At 33.9% G+C, this 16,593-nt stretch overlaps 1 protein-coding gene across 7 annotated transcripts in view; it reads left to right on the top strand.

Moving 5' to 3' along the window:
- SNCA (synuclein alpha) overlaps positions 1 to 16,593 on the top strand; it is a 145,646-nt gene that overhangs the window by 7,058 nt on the left and 121,995 nt on the right. For all 7 annotated transcript variants that reach the window (XM_073891959.1, XM_025873449.2, XM_025873448.2 and 4 more), the window contains exons 3-4: positions 4,515 to 4,556; positions 12,589 to 12,731. In XM_073891959.1, coding sequence (XP_073748060.1) covers positions 4,515 to 4,556; positions 12,589 to 12,731 — 185 coding nt within the window. The remainder of the gene's footprint in view (positions 1 to 4,514; positions 4,557 to 12,588; positions 12,732 to 16,593) is intronic.

The following is a 16,593-nucleotide window of genomic DNA, read 5'->3' as shown; positions in this document are numbered from 1 at the left end:
TTTATTGTGTTTTAAATTTTAAATTCCATTTGTTCATTGCTGGTATATATGAAAGTGATTGACTTGTGTTTATTAATGTTGTATCCAAGAGTCTTACAAAAGTTAGTGTTTTTTTTTTGTCATTGTTGATTCTTTACAATATTCTACATAGACATACAAGTCATCTGTGAATGAAGATCATTTTATTTCTTCTTTCCCAACCTGTATACCTCTTGTCTCCTTTTATTATCTTATTGCATTGGCTAGGATTTCCAGTAGGATGCTTGCCTTGTTTCTGGTCTTAGTAGGAAAGCCCTAGTTTCTTGCTATGAAATATGATGTTATCTATAGGTTTTTTGGTAAATATTCTTTATCAAGTTGAGGAAGTTCCCCTCTATTCCTAGTTTACCAGAAGTTTTTATCACAAATAGATGTTGCATTTTGTCAAATGTTTTTTCTGCATCTATTGATATGATCACATCATTTGTCTTTTTTATCCTGTCAGTGTGATAGATTACTTTAATTAATTTTTGAATAATGAACCAAACTTGCATACCTGGCATGAATTCCATTTGGTTGTGAAGTATAATTCTTTTTATACATTGTTGGATTTGGTTTGTTAATATTTTGTTGAGGATTTTGTAAAGCACACTTTTATATATAGGAGCCATGGTTATTATTATCAAATAAGCTGTCCAACAGAATAATTGCTTTGCCAACATATTTTCTTTTTATCTTTTCATTCATCATTACAAAACTCACAAATAACTGGGGTGAAAGATTGGAAGTGACTATAGAAAGTTTTCTAACTTCTATATGGCTGAAGATATTTAGCACACTTTTTTCTTAAGCCTAATGAAAAAAGTAATCTCATTCCTTTATAATATTATATTTTTGGCAACTATCTTTTAACTAATTGAGGAACTACATAAGAATCAGTGTTATTTTATGATTTTTTTGTGATTTGTTTGTATACAAATTTTCAGTCTATATACTTCAATTTAATAAATAACAATTATCTCAAATGGCTTAGAAATTATAAATTTAGAGTCCAATTGAAAAGCAAAACAATTTAGTTTTCTTTATATAATGCCAAGTATGTTCCCTTATTTATTTTGTAATTACAAGGTTGTACTTCTTAATCCCCTTCACCTATTTCACCCATCCCTCACCCACCTCCCCTCCGGCAACCACCAATTCTCTGTTTTTATGTTTCTGTTATTTTTGTTTTTTTTGTTTTCTTTTTTAGATACCACATATAAGTGAAATAATATGGTACTTGTCTTTTTCCATCTGACTTATTTCACTTAACATAATACCCTCTATTGTCCATCCATGTTGTTGTTGCAAATGATAAGAGCTCATTCTTTTTTATGGCTGAGTAATATTCCATTTGTGTACACACAATTCCATTTGTGTACACACACACACCCCATATCTTCTTTATCCAGTCATCTATCATTGGACATTTATGTTGCTTTCATATCTTGGCTACTGTAAATAATGCTACAGTAAACATAGGAATGCATATGTTTTTTTGAATTCAGTGTTTTCATTTTCTTCAGGTAAATACTCAATAGTAGAATTACTGAATCATATGGTATTTCTATTTTTAATTTTCTGAAGGACCTCCAAAGTAGTTACACCATTTTACATTCCCACCAACAGTTCATGAGGGTTCCCTTTTCTCCACATCCTCACCAACCCTTATTTCTTTCTTTTTGATACTCACCATTCTGACTGATATGAGGTTATATTTCATTGTGGTTTTAATTTGCACTTATATGATGGTTAGTAATGTTGAGTATCTTTTCATGTGTCTGTTGGCTGTCTGTATTTTTTTTTGGAAAAATGACTATTCAGGTTCTCTACCCATTTTTAAATTAGATTATTTGTTGTTTTTGGCACTGAGTTGTATAAGTTCTTTATATGTTTTGGATATTAACCCCTTATCAAATATCTTATTTGCAGACATCCTCTCTCATTCACTAAGTTGTCTTTAATTTTGTTGATGGCTTCCATTGCTGTGAAGAAGCTTTATATTTTGGTGTAGTCCCAATAGTTTATTTTTGCTTTTATTTCCCTTACCTCAGGAGACATGTGCATAAATATGTTGCTAAGGTCAATGTCCAAGTGATTACTGCCTATGTTTTCTTTTAGGAGTTTTATGGTTTCAGGTCTGACACTTCAGTCTTTACTAGTTTGAATTAATTTTTGTGTGTGGTGTAAGAAAGTGTTTCACTCTTCTGCATGTAGCTGTGCAGTTTTCTTATCACCACTTATTGAAGAGACTGTCTTCCCCATTGTATATTCATGTCTTCTTCATTGTAGGTTAATTGACCGTATAAGAATGAGTTTATTTCTGGGCAAAACCCATATTCTTAATTACAATGCTATCATTTATTATATGTTTTATTTTTATCAGAGGTCCTTAAATGTATTCAAATGGAAACTTCTTAACTATATTTAAATTGTTTTATTAAACATAGATACTTTTCTTGATTGTTTAGTAAAAAAGTTTAAATATGCATCCAAATTTCACTTAATGCCTTATTTATATATTTTCATAAAAATATTTAGTAAACATTTTCAACATAGTCTTGTATATTCATTTAGGTCATTTTAGCAATCATATTATTGAAATCATGGATATATGCTTCTAAATTTTAAATAAATTTGGAAATTGAAGCCATTTAAGACCAGTGTTTTATAAATTTGACACGTGAATTAGAATTAGATCATGAGGGTTATTAGAAAATGCAAATATCTGTACCTGGTATTTCCTGAACATTTGAGGCTCTGACACAACAGTCAGCATTTTCAACCAGCACTCCCACCTGACTGGTTCTGCTGCACTCTCCAGTTTAAGGACCCAGTTCTTAGAGATTATTTAATTAATCCTGTGTAGTCATCTTAGTGATGGGGAACCTGAGATTCCCTAATGCTTTTTTCCTTTGTTTTAAAGTGTTTACTGTTATTTCTAACATGCTTAGGAAAGCTTTTTAAACCAGTGCATTTTTAAACTGAGGATTAGTACCTAGTTTAATCTCCAAATATAGATTTAAATATTTTCTCAGTTTTTATGCCCTCATTTCCTTATATTCTTCTATGTCTGATAGAAATAGATTATTTGACTTACAGGGTAGTTTTCAAATGAATCTCCTATCCACTGTTATTTTCTCCAAAAAAAAAAAAAATTAGTTAAAAAACTGGTGTAGAGGTGCCTGGGTGGCTAGGTTGATTAAGCATCTGGCTCTTGATTTTGGCTCAGGTCATGATCTCTGGGTCGTGAGATTGAGCCCCACATCGGGCTCTGCACCAGGCGTGGAGCCTGCTTAATATTCTCTCTTTCCCTCTCTCTCTACCCCTCCCCCCCAGCCCTCTCTTTCTCTCAAAAAAAAGACCCAACACAAAAAACAGCTAGTGTCACACTAAAAAATCCAACATTAGAGAGCTCATGAATAAAATTGTTAAACTTAGTTTTAGTATATATTAATGAGCTATTTGTATAAAGGCTGTATTCCTCCTAAAAGTTTGCTTGGCTTAGTGGAAAGCATATAGGTTTAGGGTCATATCAATATGCTAATACTGATATCAATAGCTAGCTATTGCCTGTGTGACTTTAGGCAAATCATTTAACTTTGAATTGCAATTTCTTCAGATATAAAGTGGGCATAATTCACCTATAATAAATGGATTAAACAATATTAAAATGCCTTTTACATAATAGGTGTTCAATGAATGTTAATTTCTTCTTTTTCTTCCCTTCTACTTGAGTTTCATGGGTTGACTAATCTCTCTGCTCTCCTGTACTTTAGTATAGCTTCTACAGTTCTGAACCTAAGATCATCTTCCCACCCAGCCCCAGTGTTATCTCCCCTTTTATTTTTCCCTCTGTAAGTTGATTATTGAAGAGACTGTCTTCCCCATTGTATATTCATGCTTCCTTCATTGTAGGTTAATTGACCAAATAAGTGTGGGTTTATTTCTGGGCAAAATCCATTATTGAAGAGGGACACAAGGGGATAAAAAGTCATCATTGGAAGGTGCAGCCACTGTGGATAATGGTATGGAGGTCCCTCAAAAAGTTAAAAATAAATCTACCCTATGATCCAGCAATTGCACTGCTGGGTATTTACCCAAAGAATACAAAAACACTAATTCAAAGGGATACATGCACCCCAGTGTTTATAGCAGCTGTCAACACATGGAAATGTTGAATTACTATATTGCACACTTGAAACTAATAACACTCTGTTAACTAACTGGAATTAAAGTGAAAACTTAAAAAAATAACTCATCATTGTAGGTTAAAATTTTAATTGGAAAGAACCTCCTGCTAGTTTTGCTTTCTTCTATTTGTTGTATGATTACTGGAATTCCTTGTTTTAGATTTTATGCCCTCTAAGGATATTTTTCTATATGGGCTTCTAAAGATTGAGACTTTTTTTTTATTAGTTGTATTTAAAACTAGCTAATCAGTAATATAAGGCCAGTTTGAGACTTATGTTTATGTTTTGAATTTGTTTTTATAGGCTCCAAAACCAAGGAAGGAGTGGTTCATGGTGTGACAACAGGTAAGCTCCATGGGGCCCATATCCAAGAATGATATTGAAAATATCTAGTAAGCATTAATCATTCAGAATGTAATTGTAAACAGCCGCTATGTTCCTAGAGAAGTATTCTAAGGGAATATCAGCTTTGTTTAACTTTAATTCTTTATTAAATGGTTTAAGTAAGTAAATATTTATTATAGATAAATAAAACAATATATTCCACTATCAAGAATGATGCCTCTGAATTGACCGGATATGTTTAATTTATGGTAATATCACATTTAAATATTTTGAAACATTATGTCTTGGCAAACTGCTACCATAAATTAAGTATAAGAATTGCCAGTTTTCAAAGGATTAATGTCAAATTTTCTGTACAGTATAATAAAGCATTCTGACATTAAACTATACTCAGTATAACATTTCCTTGATGACTCAGAAAACATTTTAAGAAACACCCTTGGAATGATCAGTGAAGTATTTATTGTATTTATATCTATTTGGCATGATTTTACCAAGAATTTGAATAGGTTTATAAGAAGATTGCAATACATTAATATCAAAAATGAAAATTATGGTGGTGATGATGAGGAATATGTTAGAGACAGATAGAAAAATGAAAGGAGAACCAAAATTTAATAATCTTAAGAGCCCAGAGACTTGCCGTGATTCAGTTTCATGTTGTATGTATTCCAAGCTGCTTGACAGATGGGGTAAAACAGGATATATAATCAGAAATATAATTCATATGATCAGATAGCAGTAAATGTAAAATTGCCTCAGAAAAATACCGTCTTCCTATTACTGAATTATAAAATGGAAATGGAGAAAATCAAATGGGAGTATTAATACAGTTTTGTGATTGATACCATAACACTGGAGCCAGACTTCCTTGGTTCAAATTTCTGCTTACCATTTACAAGCTATGTGATTTTCTGCAGGATTCATAATGTTTTTGTGATTTAGTTTCCTCATCTGTAAAAGAATAAAGAGAATTAATGTGCACAAATACCTAGAATAATGAAATTAAGTAGTGTGTATTATACAGGTGTTATCTATCCTAACACCTGTATAATACACACTAAATGTTGAACATTTTTACAGCTAGTGGAGAAAAATATTTCATATGACTATTTTATATATATATACTTTTGAAAATAAATGAGGGCACCAAATGAAAATAGAACCTTTGAAACTGATTCTGCTAGAAGGTAGATTAAAGTATGCTGCTTGTATTTGCTCTGTTGCAATCCAATCAATACGCAATGCCCAGAACTAGGCAAGTACATGAACTGTGTTGACTTCTAGGGACTGTTTATAAATATGATGTTATTAAGCATGATTTGAATAAGACCTGGATGGCAGACAGTTGGAGACTGTACTATCTGAAGAGCCTAGCTAGATTAATGGTGTTCCATTTGATAGTCGAAGAATCCATGTGGTTTAGAAAGCAGATAAGCTTGTGGCCAGATTTAGAGCCTGTGGTAAAAATTAAAGAATACAACTAGTAACATCATTGAATGAAAACTAGGGAGATGGACTGCAAGGCTAACTGTTAACAAAGTCAGAGTTTTTATCCTCTCCACAATGAGTGTGTGTGTGTGTGTGTGTGTGTACGTGTACACTACTGAAGTTTGTACAATAAGGCAGCATTTTGTTTTCTGAAGAACAGTAGCCACAGTAGTCACCTTATGTTTCCCTGACTTAATAATATTGAGAAACTTTGTGTATCATGTCTTCTTTAGCATACTGAAGAATCTGAGATATTCCATAGTAAAGAAATTTTCATAATATGGTTTAATCCAGGACTTCTCAAATTTATTTGACCTTATTTCAGTAGTTACTAGGATTGAGTGAAACCAGTGTTCCAGAGAACACCATGGAAAATCCTGCTAAGCAGCAAGACCATGATGATTTTTATGTGGGTAATATTTACAGCCATTGTACCAATCAACTACCCTGGCAATAGCAAAGTATCAAAAATGTCATAAGTAGCCTGTCTATGAGAAATGCAGTGGGATAAATCTGCTGTAAATACCATCCTTCTCCCACATTAGGCAATGAGTAGGATTATTTAATATAAAATTCCAAATTCCAAGTATAAGGATAAATAAGTTTAAGATAATTACCTCCATGGTTAAGGAGAAGAATGGTTATTATACTTGGTCTAAAATGTTTATTAGGTCTACAAAATATAAGTGCTAAATAAATGTTATTATTGTAATTAGTATTAAAGCAGGGAAGTGAGAAACTATTATATAGTATATAATAATATCCTCTAATGTCAAAAGAAAAATTTCTTCAAGATCCATCCCATTACTTATTTTTCAGAAATATAGACTTCAGTAAACTTAAGTTAGGCCAGGAGTTTTCTACCTAAACAATTCCAAGAAAAAGAATTTCTCCCAGTTAGATAATCTCATGATAAAATCTAAATATCTTTTCCTTATACCTTAGCTATTTGATCTCAGTTCATTATTGTTGCAGTTGTCAACTTAATGCATTATGTTATAGAAAAATATGAGAGTGTATTTAATCTGCATGTACTGAATGACATGTCTTTCAAGGCTGCTTTAAAAAATAGATGTTGATAAAAGCTTACTTAATTTTTTTTTCTCATGAAAGTATGGTATAAATAATTTCCTATTATTGGAGATTTTCTGAGTTTTGGTTCTTATAAACAGAAATTTGTTACATGATAATGAACACAACTAATTTCAACATGTTATAATTTATCAAAATGTTTTATAATATAAATTTATTTTCCTCAGATATACAATTTGTACAATTCAAAGCTAGATCTTCTTAATTTTATGATTGTGTTTAAGATCAAAGATTGGATTTACTGTATCTATTTGAAAAGTTGGTGCCGCATTTTCTTTCTGAAATTTTATTTTTGACTTAAAGCCAAATTAAATCTAATTATCAAAGTTAATGAATAAATTACAGAATACACAAAATTCCTTTTAATTCGTTCAAAATAATTTATTGAGTATCTGCTGTGAAATAATACAAAGAAAAATAACTGGCTCTCTGATTTTAATGAACTTTAAATAGGCTGGTGGGGGTGGAGAGACACACTGGGAAATGAATAATTCTGGCACAATATAAACAGTTCCAGAGCAGAGATGTATCTAAAATTTTACAAGATCACAGGAGGAGAAACAGGACACTTGTTGGGAGGAAGGTTTTTTAATATAGAATTTGACATTTGAGGTGGGTTTTAACAGCAGCTTGAATTTGCTGAGTAAACAGATAGGGAGATATCTGAGAAGGATCAAAGCTTCTGGCCAGACAAAGCTATATGAACAAAATTGAGAAAGACTGGCACATTTGGGGGAGAACATAAAATATTATACTATGATTAGTTGGCCGGAAAGTATCCTTTTTGATCCTGGTTATAAGGTCTTTTCCCTTAAAAATGAATATCATTTATTAGATGAAAAATCTTACCAATTTGAATGGGTCTTATTTCCTTTTGTTTTGTCACCCTTTTGTTTGGCATGTCAATGAACAGAGAAATAGTGTAAAAGTCCTTAACAGGGGGCACAGGGGCTCAAGATGACTGGATAATCCACTAGGTAAACAAGTCCTACAGTACTCTTTGAAAATGTGTCTGTCATTGCTACAAGTACACTCTGTCATTTTGTAATGTAACTAATTTACTTATTCTTACAATGATAAAACCTGATGAAATTATGATAAAGTACAAAGTGCATTTGACTGTGAAGTTTATGTGCATTAAAAATAAATTAATGTATATACATATACAAAGAATGGTCTAGATATTATAAAAATAACCTTTCATGGCTGGTAGAAAAATCATGAATCTGTAAAAAGATCAAAATTTCCTCTTGTCTTTGAGATATTGTAACAATAAAATGTTCATTTTTCAAGCAAAATTTTCTATTCATGTTCTTGGAAAAGAAAAAAAATGACAAGTTAAAGCTCACAATTCACTATTTTTGAAGGATCAACATTCTGGAAATGTTTAAAAACATGAAATCTCCAGTATAGCTTCTCACTGGCATTTAAATTGAACTTTGCATTGGGAATACCCATTACATGTTAGGAGGCATCAACTATATCCCCAGAAGTGGCAAAAGGCAAATATAAAGCAACACCTTCTGAGGACTCTTCCTGATTTTAGAATCTAGGGTCACTTCAGCTTCCCCACATTGCCCAGAACTAAAGAGTAAGTATCTGTCCTTGCAGACCACCTTACTTCCCTGACCTGCTATCAAAATCCAGTTGCTTTGTCCACATTATTCAATCATTGGCCTTCTGCAATGGGTGACATGCAATCTGTACTATAATCATGTGACTAGCATATAACATTTGCCAACTTAACAGCTGACAGTGCAGCTCAGCCAATTCCTTGGGCTGGGGATTATCTGGCGAGGATGTACGCAAGCATAAAGCATAACCAAAAAAAAAAAAAAAAAAGTGTCTCTATTTACTTAGAAGAGGGCCTGAGAAAAATTACCACTCAAAACCCCAAATTCCTGAAATCTGGGAAAAAAGCAGGAAAAGAGTTTGTGAGGCAAAAAGGAAAGAAGGCTAACGTTACATAGATGGACATAAGAGATGCAAGATATAGGCTTTATGAGTATAAATGTTATAAGGTTTTGATGAAGAGCAGTTGTTTTATTGCTCTATTGACCTTGAGTTATTAAAAGAGCAGAAGCTCTTGTTTTTCATAGAACTCTTCATTTAATTGAAACAAACTTTTTTTTATTGGAGTTTCTTTTATTTGGCAATTGCATGGAGGTAATAGAGAAAGATTAATTCAACAATTATATCAGATATAGTCTTGGAGAATTTTTTTTTAAAGGAGTGAAAGCCTTTTTTTATTTTTTTATTATTTTTATTTTTTTTAAAGATTTTTATTTATTTGAGAGAGAGAGAATGAGAGATAGAGAGCACGAGAGGGAAGAGGGTCAGAGGGAGAAGCAGACTCCCTGCTGAGCAGGGAGCCTGATGTGGGACTCGATCCCGGGACTCCAGGATCATGACCTGAGCCGAAGGCAGTCGCTTAACCAACTGAGCCACCCAAGCGCCCTTGGAGAATTTTTTATATGAGATTAAGTCTGCTTCTAAATCTAATGCAAACTATTTACACTGTCTTCTCTAAATGTTTAAATTATTTAAAAAAATCTACTGAATCACCATATTGTATTTTGTTTTGTGAAAAGAAATTATAAGTTTGCTCAACAAACTTCGTTTTTATACTTAATTGCTAGCTCTTTTGTTGCCATTAAAATTGTTGAAAATCAACATTTTTATTAAAAACCCTGTTTCAACCACTTGACGTTTGATAAAAGGACCAAAATTTCTTCATAACCATCCCTTAAGAGTAAGGGATGTTTGTTCATTTTTTTGTCTTTTTAAGTTTTTATTTTAATTCCAGTTAGTAAGCATATAGTGTTATATTAGTGTCAGGTATACAATATAGTGATTCAGTAATTCCGTACATCACCTGGTGCTCACCACGGGTGCACTCCTTAATCCCCATCACCTATTGAACCCACCCCCTGCCCTTCTCCCCACCAATAACCATTAGTTTATGCTCTATAATTAAGAGTCTGTTTCTTCATTTGTCTCTCTCTCTTTTCTTTCCCTTTGCTCATTTGTTTTGTTTCTTAAATTCTACGTTTAAAAAAAATAAAAACATAAATTCCACATATGAGTGAAATCATATATTTGTCTTTCTCTGACTTATTTTACTTAGCATTATACTCTCTAGCTCCATCCATGTTGTTGCAAATGGCAAGATTTCATTCTTTTTTATGGCTGAATAATATTCTATTATATATGTGTATATATTAATTATATCTTTATCCATTCATCAATCAGTGGACACTTGGGCTGCTTCCATTTCTTGGCTATTGTAAATAATGCTGCTATAAACTTCAGGGTGTGTGTATCCCTTTGAATTAGTGTTTTTGTATTCTACTGAGTAGATACTCAGTAGTGTGATTGCTGGATCATAGGGTAGTTCTATTTTTAACTTTCTGAGGGACCTCCATACTGTGTTCCACAGTGTCTGTACCAGTTTGCATTCCCACCAACAGTGAACAAGTGTTCCTTTTACTCCATATCCTGGCCAACACTTGTTTCTTGTGTTGTTGATTTTAGCCAGTCTGACAGGTGTGAGGTGATATCTCATTGTAGTTTTGACTTGCATTTCCCTGATGGTAAGTGATGATGAATATCTTTTCATGTGTATTACCCTTTGGATGTGTTTTTTGGTGAAATGTCTGTTCATGTCTTCCGCCCATGTTTCAATTGTATTATTTGGTTTTGGGGTGTTAAGGTTTGTAAGTTCTTTATATATTTTGGATGCTAACCCTTCATTGGATACCTACGCAACCATAGGTTGCCTTTTGGTTTTGTTGATTGTTTCCTTTGCTGTGCAGAAGCTTTTTATTTTGATCTAGTCCTAATAATTTATTTTTGCTTTTATTTCTCTTGCCTCAGGAGACAAATCTAAGAAAAAAGTTGCTATGGCCACTGTCAAAGAAATTATTGCTTGTGTTCTTTTCTAGGATTTTTACGGTTTCAGTTCTCACATTTAGGTTTTTAATCCACTTTGACTTTATTTTTGTGAATGATATAAGAAACTGGTTCAGTTTCATTCTTTTGCATGTAGCTATCCAGTTTTCCCACCAGCATTTGTTGAAGACACTGTTTTTTTCACATTGGATATTCTTTCCTACTTTGTCAAAGATTAATTGACCATATAGTTGTGCGTTTATTTCTGGGCTTTCTATTCTGTTCTATTGATCTATGTGTCTGTTTTTGTGCCAGTACCATACTGTTCTGATCACTATAGCTTTGTAATATAACTTGAAGTCTGGAACTATGATGCCTCTAGCCTTGCTTTTTCTTTTTCAAGGTTGCTCTGGCTATTTGAAGTCTTTTTCAAATTTCAGAATTGTTGGCTCTAGTTCTGTGAAAATTGCTGTTGATATTTTGATAAGGATTGCATCAAATGTGTAGATTGTTTTGGGTAGTACAGACATTTTAACAATATTTGTTAAATCCAGGCCATAAGCATGGAAAGTCTTTCCATTTCTTTGTGTTGTCTTCACTTTCTTTCATCAGTGTTTTATAGTTTTCAGAGTGCAGAGCTTCCACCTCTTTAGTTACATTTATTCCTACATATCTTCTTATTTTTGGTGCAATTGTAAATGAGATTGTTTTCTTAATTTCTCTCTCTGCTGCTTCATTATTGGTGTATAGAAATGCAACAGGTTTCTGTAGATTGATTTTGTATCCTGTAACTTTATTGAATTTGTTTATCAATTCTAGTAGTTTTTTGGTGGCGTCTTTCAGGTTTTCTATATTTAGTATCATGTCATCTGTATTGTTCATTTCTGATGGTAACATGAGCAACTATGTGTTGTTAGTGTGACTCAGAAGGTGTAGTGAAAATGAACATGCTGGGTGAGATTAAAGAATTGATGTTGAAAATGAAATAAAGAAATACATACCTGATACCACAATAGCTGCATCTGTAATCATTGCCTTCTCTAAACTTTCCTTAGTAAAATGTTAATCAAACCTCAGCTACTCAAAGGTTCTATTTGTGATCATTATACCTGAAGCACGTTTTACTATCTGCATGATTACAGCAGCATATCTCAGCAAAGATTTAATGGACTCTGAAAAACAAACTGAGGGTTCTAGAGGGGAGGGGGGTGGGGGGACGGGTTGGCCTGGTGATGGGTATTAAAGAGGGCATGTTCTATGTGGAGCACTGGGTGTTATATGCAAACAATGAATCATGGAACACTACATCAAAAACTAATGATGTAATGTATGGTGATTAACATAACAATAAAAAATTTAAAGAAAAAAAAGATTTAATGTTTGTCTAAGCCATACTCAGTTAAATATCTCTGAGGTTTTATTTCTTCTGACACTTCAGTTATTTATAGCACGTGCAAATACAGGTCTTTAGAAGTTGACAGCTAGTGGAAGTGAAATTAATTTCAGTCCCTGTTGTTCCACTGTCCCTTAATCTGTTGTTGTTCTGGACTTATCCCAGTGGCTGAGAAGACCAAAGAGCAAGTGACAAATGTTGGTGAGGCGGTGGTGACAGGGGTGACAGTGGTAGCACAGAAGACCGTGGAGGGAGCAGGGAGCATCGCAGCTGCCACCGGCTTTGGCAAAAAGGATCAGTTGGGCAAGGTATGGCTGCATACATTCTATGTTACATTTGTAAAGTCTCGGGATCACAGCACATTTTCATGGAAGGGACTAGGCAGGAATAAGATGCTTACTTGGGGGAGGGCTGACGGACCTTCTTCTCAAAAAAAAAAAAAAAAAGACTACTTTTATGTGTGTATTCTTTTTTGGAGGTACTAACCCAGATAAGTGCTATGAAAATTGTACAGTAATTATGATTGTTTCATTTTCTGGAAGAAAGTTAATGAAATGAACAATGTAATAAATACCAAAAGAACAGTGACATTTCAGAAAGAAGGGGTGCTTTCATGTTAGCTACGAATCTTGAAATCTCTCTTTGTTGGGGTATAACCAATGCTTTGTGCCCAACTGACAAAGTGTCAAACTGAAGATCTTTTGCTTGATTTCTTTATAATGACATCATCTCTTATTAAATGGCATATTTGCTTATCACATAGCAGTTCATTTGCAAATATATGTTTGTGGAGACAGAGTCAAATTGCATACCAACCAGAGATCGTGGTTTTGGGGTGATTTAAAAATTTTCAGGAAAACTTTGTATTTTTGACAAATACGAGACTCTAGTAGGATTATACAAAAGATATTATAACTTTCATTTTAAACAGGTAAGTGATAGAAAATGAGGTGTCAACTGGAAGATGAAATTTCATAAATTTTGTGACCACAGCAGCAGAGATTTTTGCTATTTCCTTGGCACCATGACCTCCTTGCTATTCCTTGAACAAATCAAATACTCCCTTGCCCTGGTGCCTCCCTCTGTCTGGAAGGCTCTTCCCAGGTTATATGCTAGGCTCACTCCCTCATCTCAGGTGTTTGTTAAATGATACCTTCTCGGTGAGGCCTACCCTGACTTATTTGAGATTGGAACCACTCTCCTCACCTCTGGTGTTCCCAGTTTCCCTACTCTTTACTTTTTCCTTTTTTACATGTACCACTTTTAAGAATCATAAATGACTTACTTTTTTTAAAGAGTTCATTTATCTGAGAGAGAGTGAGAGAGCATGTGTGTGCATGTGTGCAAACACAAGTGGGGGTGGGGCAGATGGAAAAGGAGAGAGAATCTCAAGCAGACTCTGCACTGAGCATGGAGCCCAATGTGGGGCTCAATCTCAAGACCTCAAACTCATGCTCTGAACCTAAGTCAAGAGTCTGGATGCTTAACCGACTGAGCCACTCAGGTGCCCCCAACTTACTTTTTATATATGTTCTTTAGTATTTTATTTGTACCCTCCTAAAATATAAGCCCCATGAGGATGAAATATATTTATTTTGTTCACCGATATATCACAAGTGTCTAGAAGAGTACCTGACACCTGGTGGATAATTAGGAATATTTATTAAGAAGGAAAGGTAAGAAGAAATTAAGTGAATAAGGAAAGGTAAGAAGAAATTAAGTGATTAAGAGTGGTTTTTATTTCTGTGTCTAATAATTATATGCGTTGCATAGCAACTGTGGCTATTCAACTATCTGAAAGTTATAATCAAAATGGTTTTCAAATAGATATTTTGAAAACTCTGTAAGAAAGTAGCTTTATTTGCTGGCAAACTGCTCTGGATTGTTTCCACTCCATGTTATTCTATGTAGCAGGCTGCCTTGATTGATCATTAAAACACTGATAATGAAAAAGCAGGACTAAAAACCTGTGACATATTGAGATTTATCACAGGTATTTATATCATCTGGGCAATTGATGTTACTTATGGAAAATCTGGGCTGGGCTTCTACGGTAGTTCTTTAGCTAACGCGTAAATGTATGGTTAGTGAGAGGAGTGTTCCTTTGTCGAGTTTATGCTCTTCAAATAATCTTATTACTTACGCTAATAATTATACACATTTCTATTTTCTGTCTGAATTTATAATTATAGCTTTATTATATTTTAAAAGTTAAGAGGGATCTCTGCTATTAGTACAGAGGCAATTAACCTGTTAAATGTCCCAAGCCCTTCTCCAATCCCACAGAAGCTCTGGATTCTCTTCTCAGAAATACACACAATAAAGGACTTAGGGGGATCTTGGAAGCCCATCAACAGACAAAGCCCATGATTTAGACCAACCCTCTGATTGTACAGATAAGGAAAGTAGAATCTACAGAGGGGAGTGACAGTCCAAGGTCACATGCCAATTGTGACCGACTGCTTTTCCATCCACTATGTCACTTCCCCAACCACTTCCTCAAAACCTACCTTCCTTTTGGGGTTTATAAACTGAATTACAGACTAGTTTTAAGTGGAAAAATTCTCTGCTTCAGAATATTAAGAAACCAGGGAAACATGTACCATTCCCTTCTCACCCCTATTTAAGGCATACCATGTAAATTGCAAATAAGGCATGAAAGTGCTTCATTTCTTATAAAATTGGGCTTGTTTTTTTTTATTTTTCTAAAAATATTGCTATTTATTTTAATACTTTAAAGCAGAAATCTAAACGATATGACAAAATTAACCATTTGGAGATATTTCTCTTATGGGTACTTATAAGTTCTTCCAAATTTTTAATATGAAAATGTAGTCATAAAAACCAGAAATTGCAGCATAGTTATAGGAAAAAAAAAAAAGCCACATTAAACTGAGAGTTTAAATGGCTGATTTTCATCCCTGCTCTGTCACCAACAGGCTGGATGACCTTTTGAGGATCTCCTAAGACTCTTTCAATATGAGAAACTATACCAGAAAATTGTTAAAGCCTAATTTAGCAAAAACATTCTGAGTTTCTATTATAACTCAAGGAGTATGCTAATAATCTTTTCATTGTGGCCATATCTATGAAATGCCAAAAATCTTAGAGAGTTTAGATAAAATCTTTCAATTTGTTCATTATGAGATTTGAAGCAATGTAATTTCATCATTCAAACTCTGATCAAAATGATTCTGGTAAATGAAAATAAGCAGATTATTGTTGCTTTAACCACTTGTTAATGACTCCATTGGCATACTCATTCTCCATTCAAGAAATAATGCTTGCTCACTATGTGTCCAACACTTTGCTAGATATTGTGGTTAAAATGAGAAAACCGTACATGGTTTTTCTCTTCATTGAGCTTACGGTCTAGTGACAAAGGTTAATAATAATCATCTAATTACTACACAATAAGTATGCAGTTCTGTAAAATGCTGTGGAGTACGTAATGCCGAGAATATCCCAGCCAGTATGGGGTAGGGATAAGGGAGAGCATTGCAAAGGCTTCCCTGAGGAAGTGATGATGTCTGCATTGAGATCTAGAAAAGTGACTGGCAATTAATAAACAAGTGGGAGTTGGAAGAAAAACATTGTAGGCAAAAGTAACAACATGAAGAAATCTCATGTGGTAGGAGGGGTACCTTGGCAAGTCAAAGAGGACTGCAGTTGGAGCCATAGAAAATAAGGTAGAAGAAGCTGGAGAAATATGCAGGGGTCACAACCTGGTTGGTCATGTTGACAATGTTGGTCTTTATTCTAAGAATGAAGGAACCTATTAAAAAAAATTTTAAGCAAGGATGTCAGGTTATAATTTTGCATATTGAAAAGATGTCTCTGTTTGCCAGGCAGGAAAGAGATTAAAGGGAGGGAAGAGTGGAAACCAGGGACCAGTTAGTGGGCTGGATGGAAAGAGGAGATGACTGTATATTCTAAGGTGTAGGTGGGGGGAAGAAAAAGAAATGGATTAATTTAAAGCCTATGTAGGAGGTAATACCAACAAGATTTGGTGGTGCATTTCATAAGGCTTGGGGGAAGAGGGATGTGGTTGGCAGGACTACTGGGTGTTAGCTCGTTGAAGTGGATTAATGGCTGTGCCATTCTCTTGGCAGTGGTGCCTCTCTTAAATATCAGCAACACTGCCAAGGGAGTGGCTGCATTGATGTTTAG

This window comes from Callorhinus ursinus, unplaced genomic scaffold (assembly GCF_003265705.2).
Source record: "Callorhinus ursinus isolate GAN/ISIS: 27379988/994484 unplaced genomic scaffold, GSC_fseal_2.0 scaffold4, whole genome shotgun sequence".
Classification (NCBI taxonomy): Eukaryota; Metazoa; Chordata; class Mammalia; order Carnivora; family Otariidae; genus Callorhinus; species Callorhinus ursinus.
The sequence above is the reverse complement of the archived record's forward strand: the minus strand, read 5'-3'. Positions and strand labels throughout refer to the sequence as shown.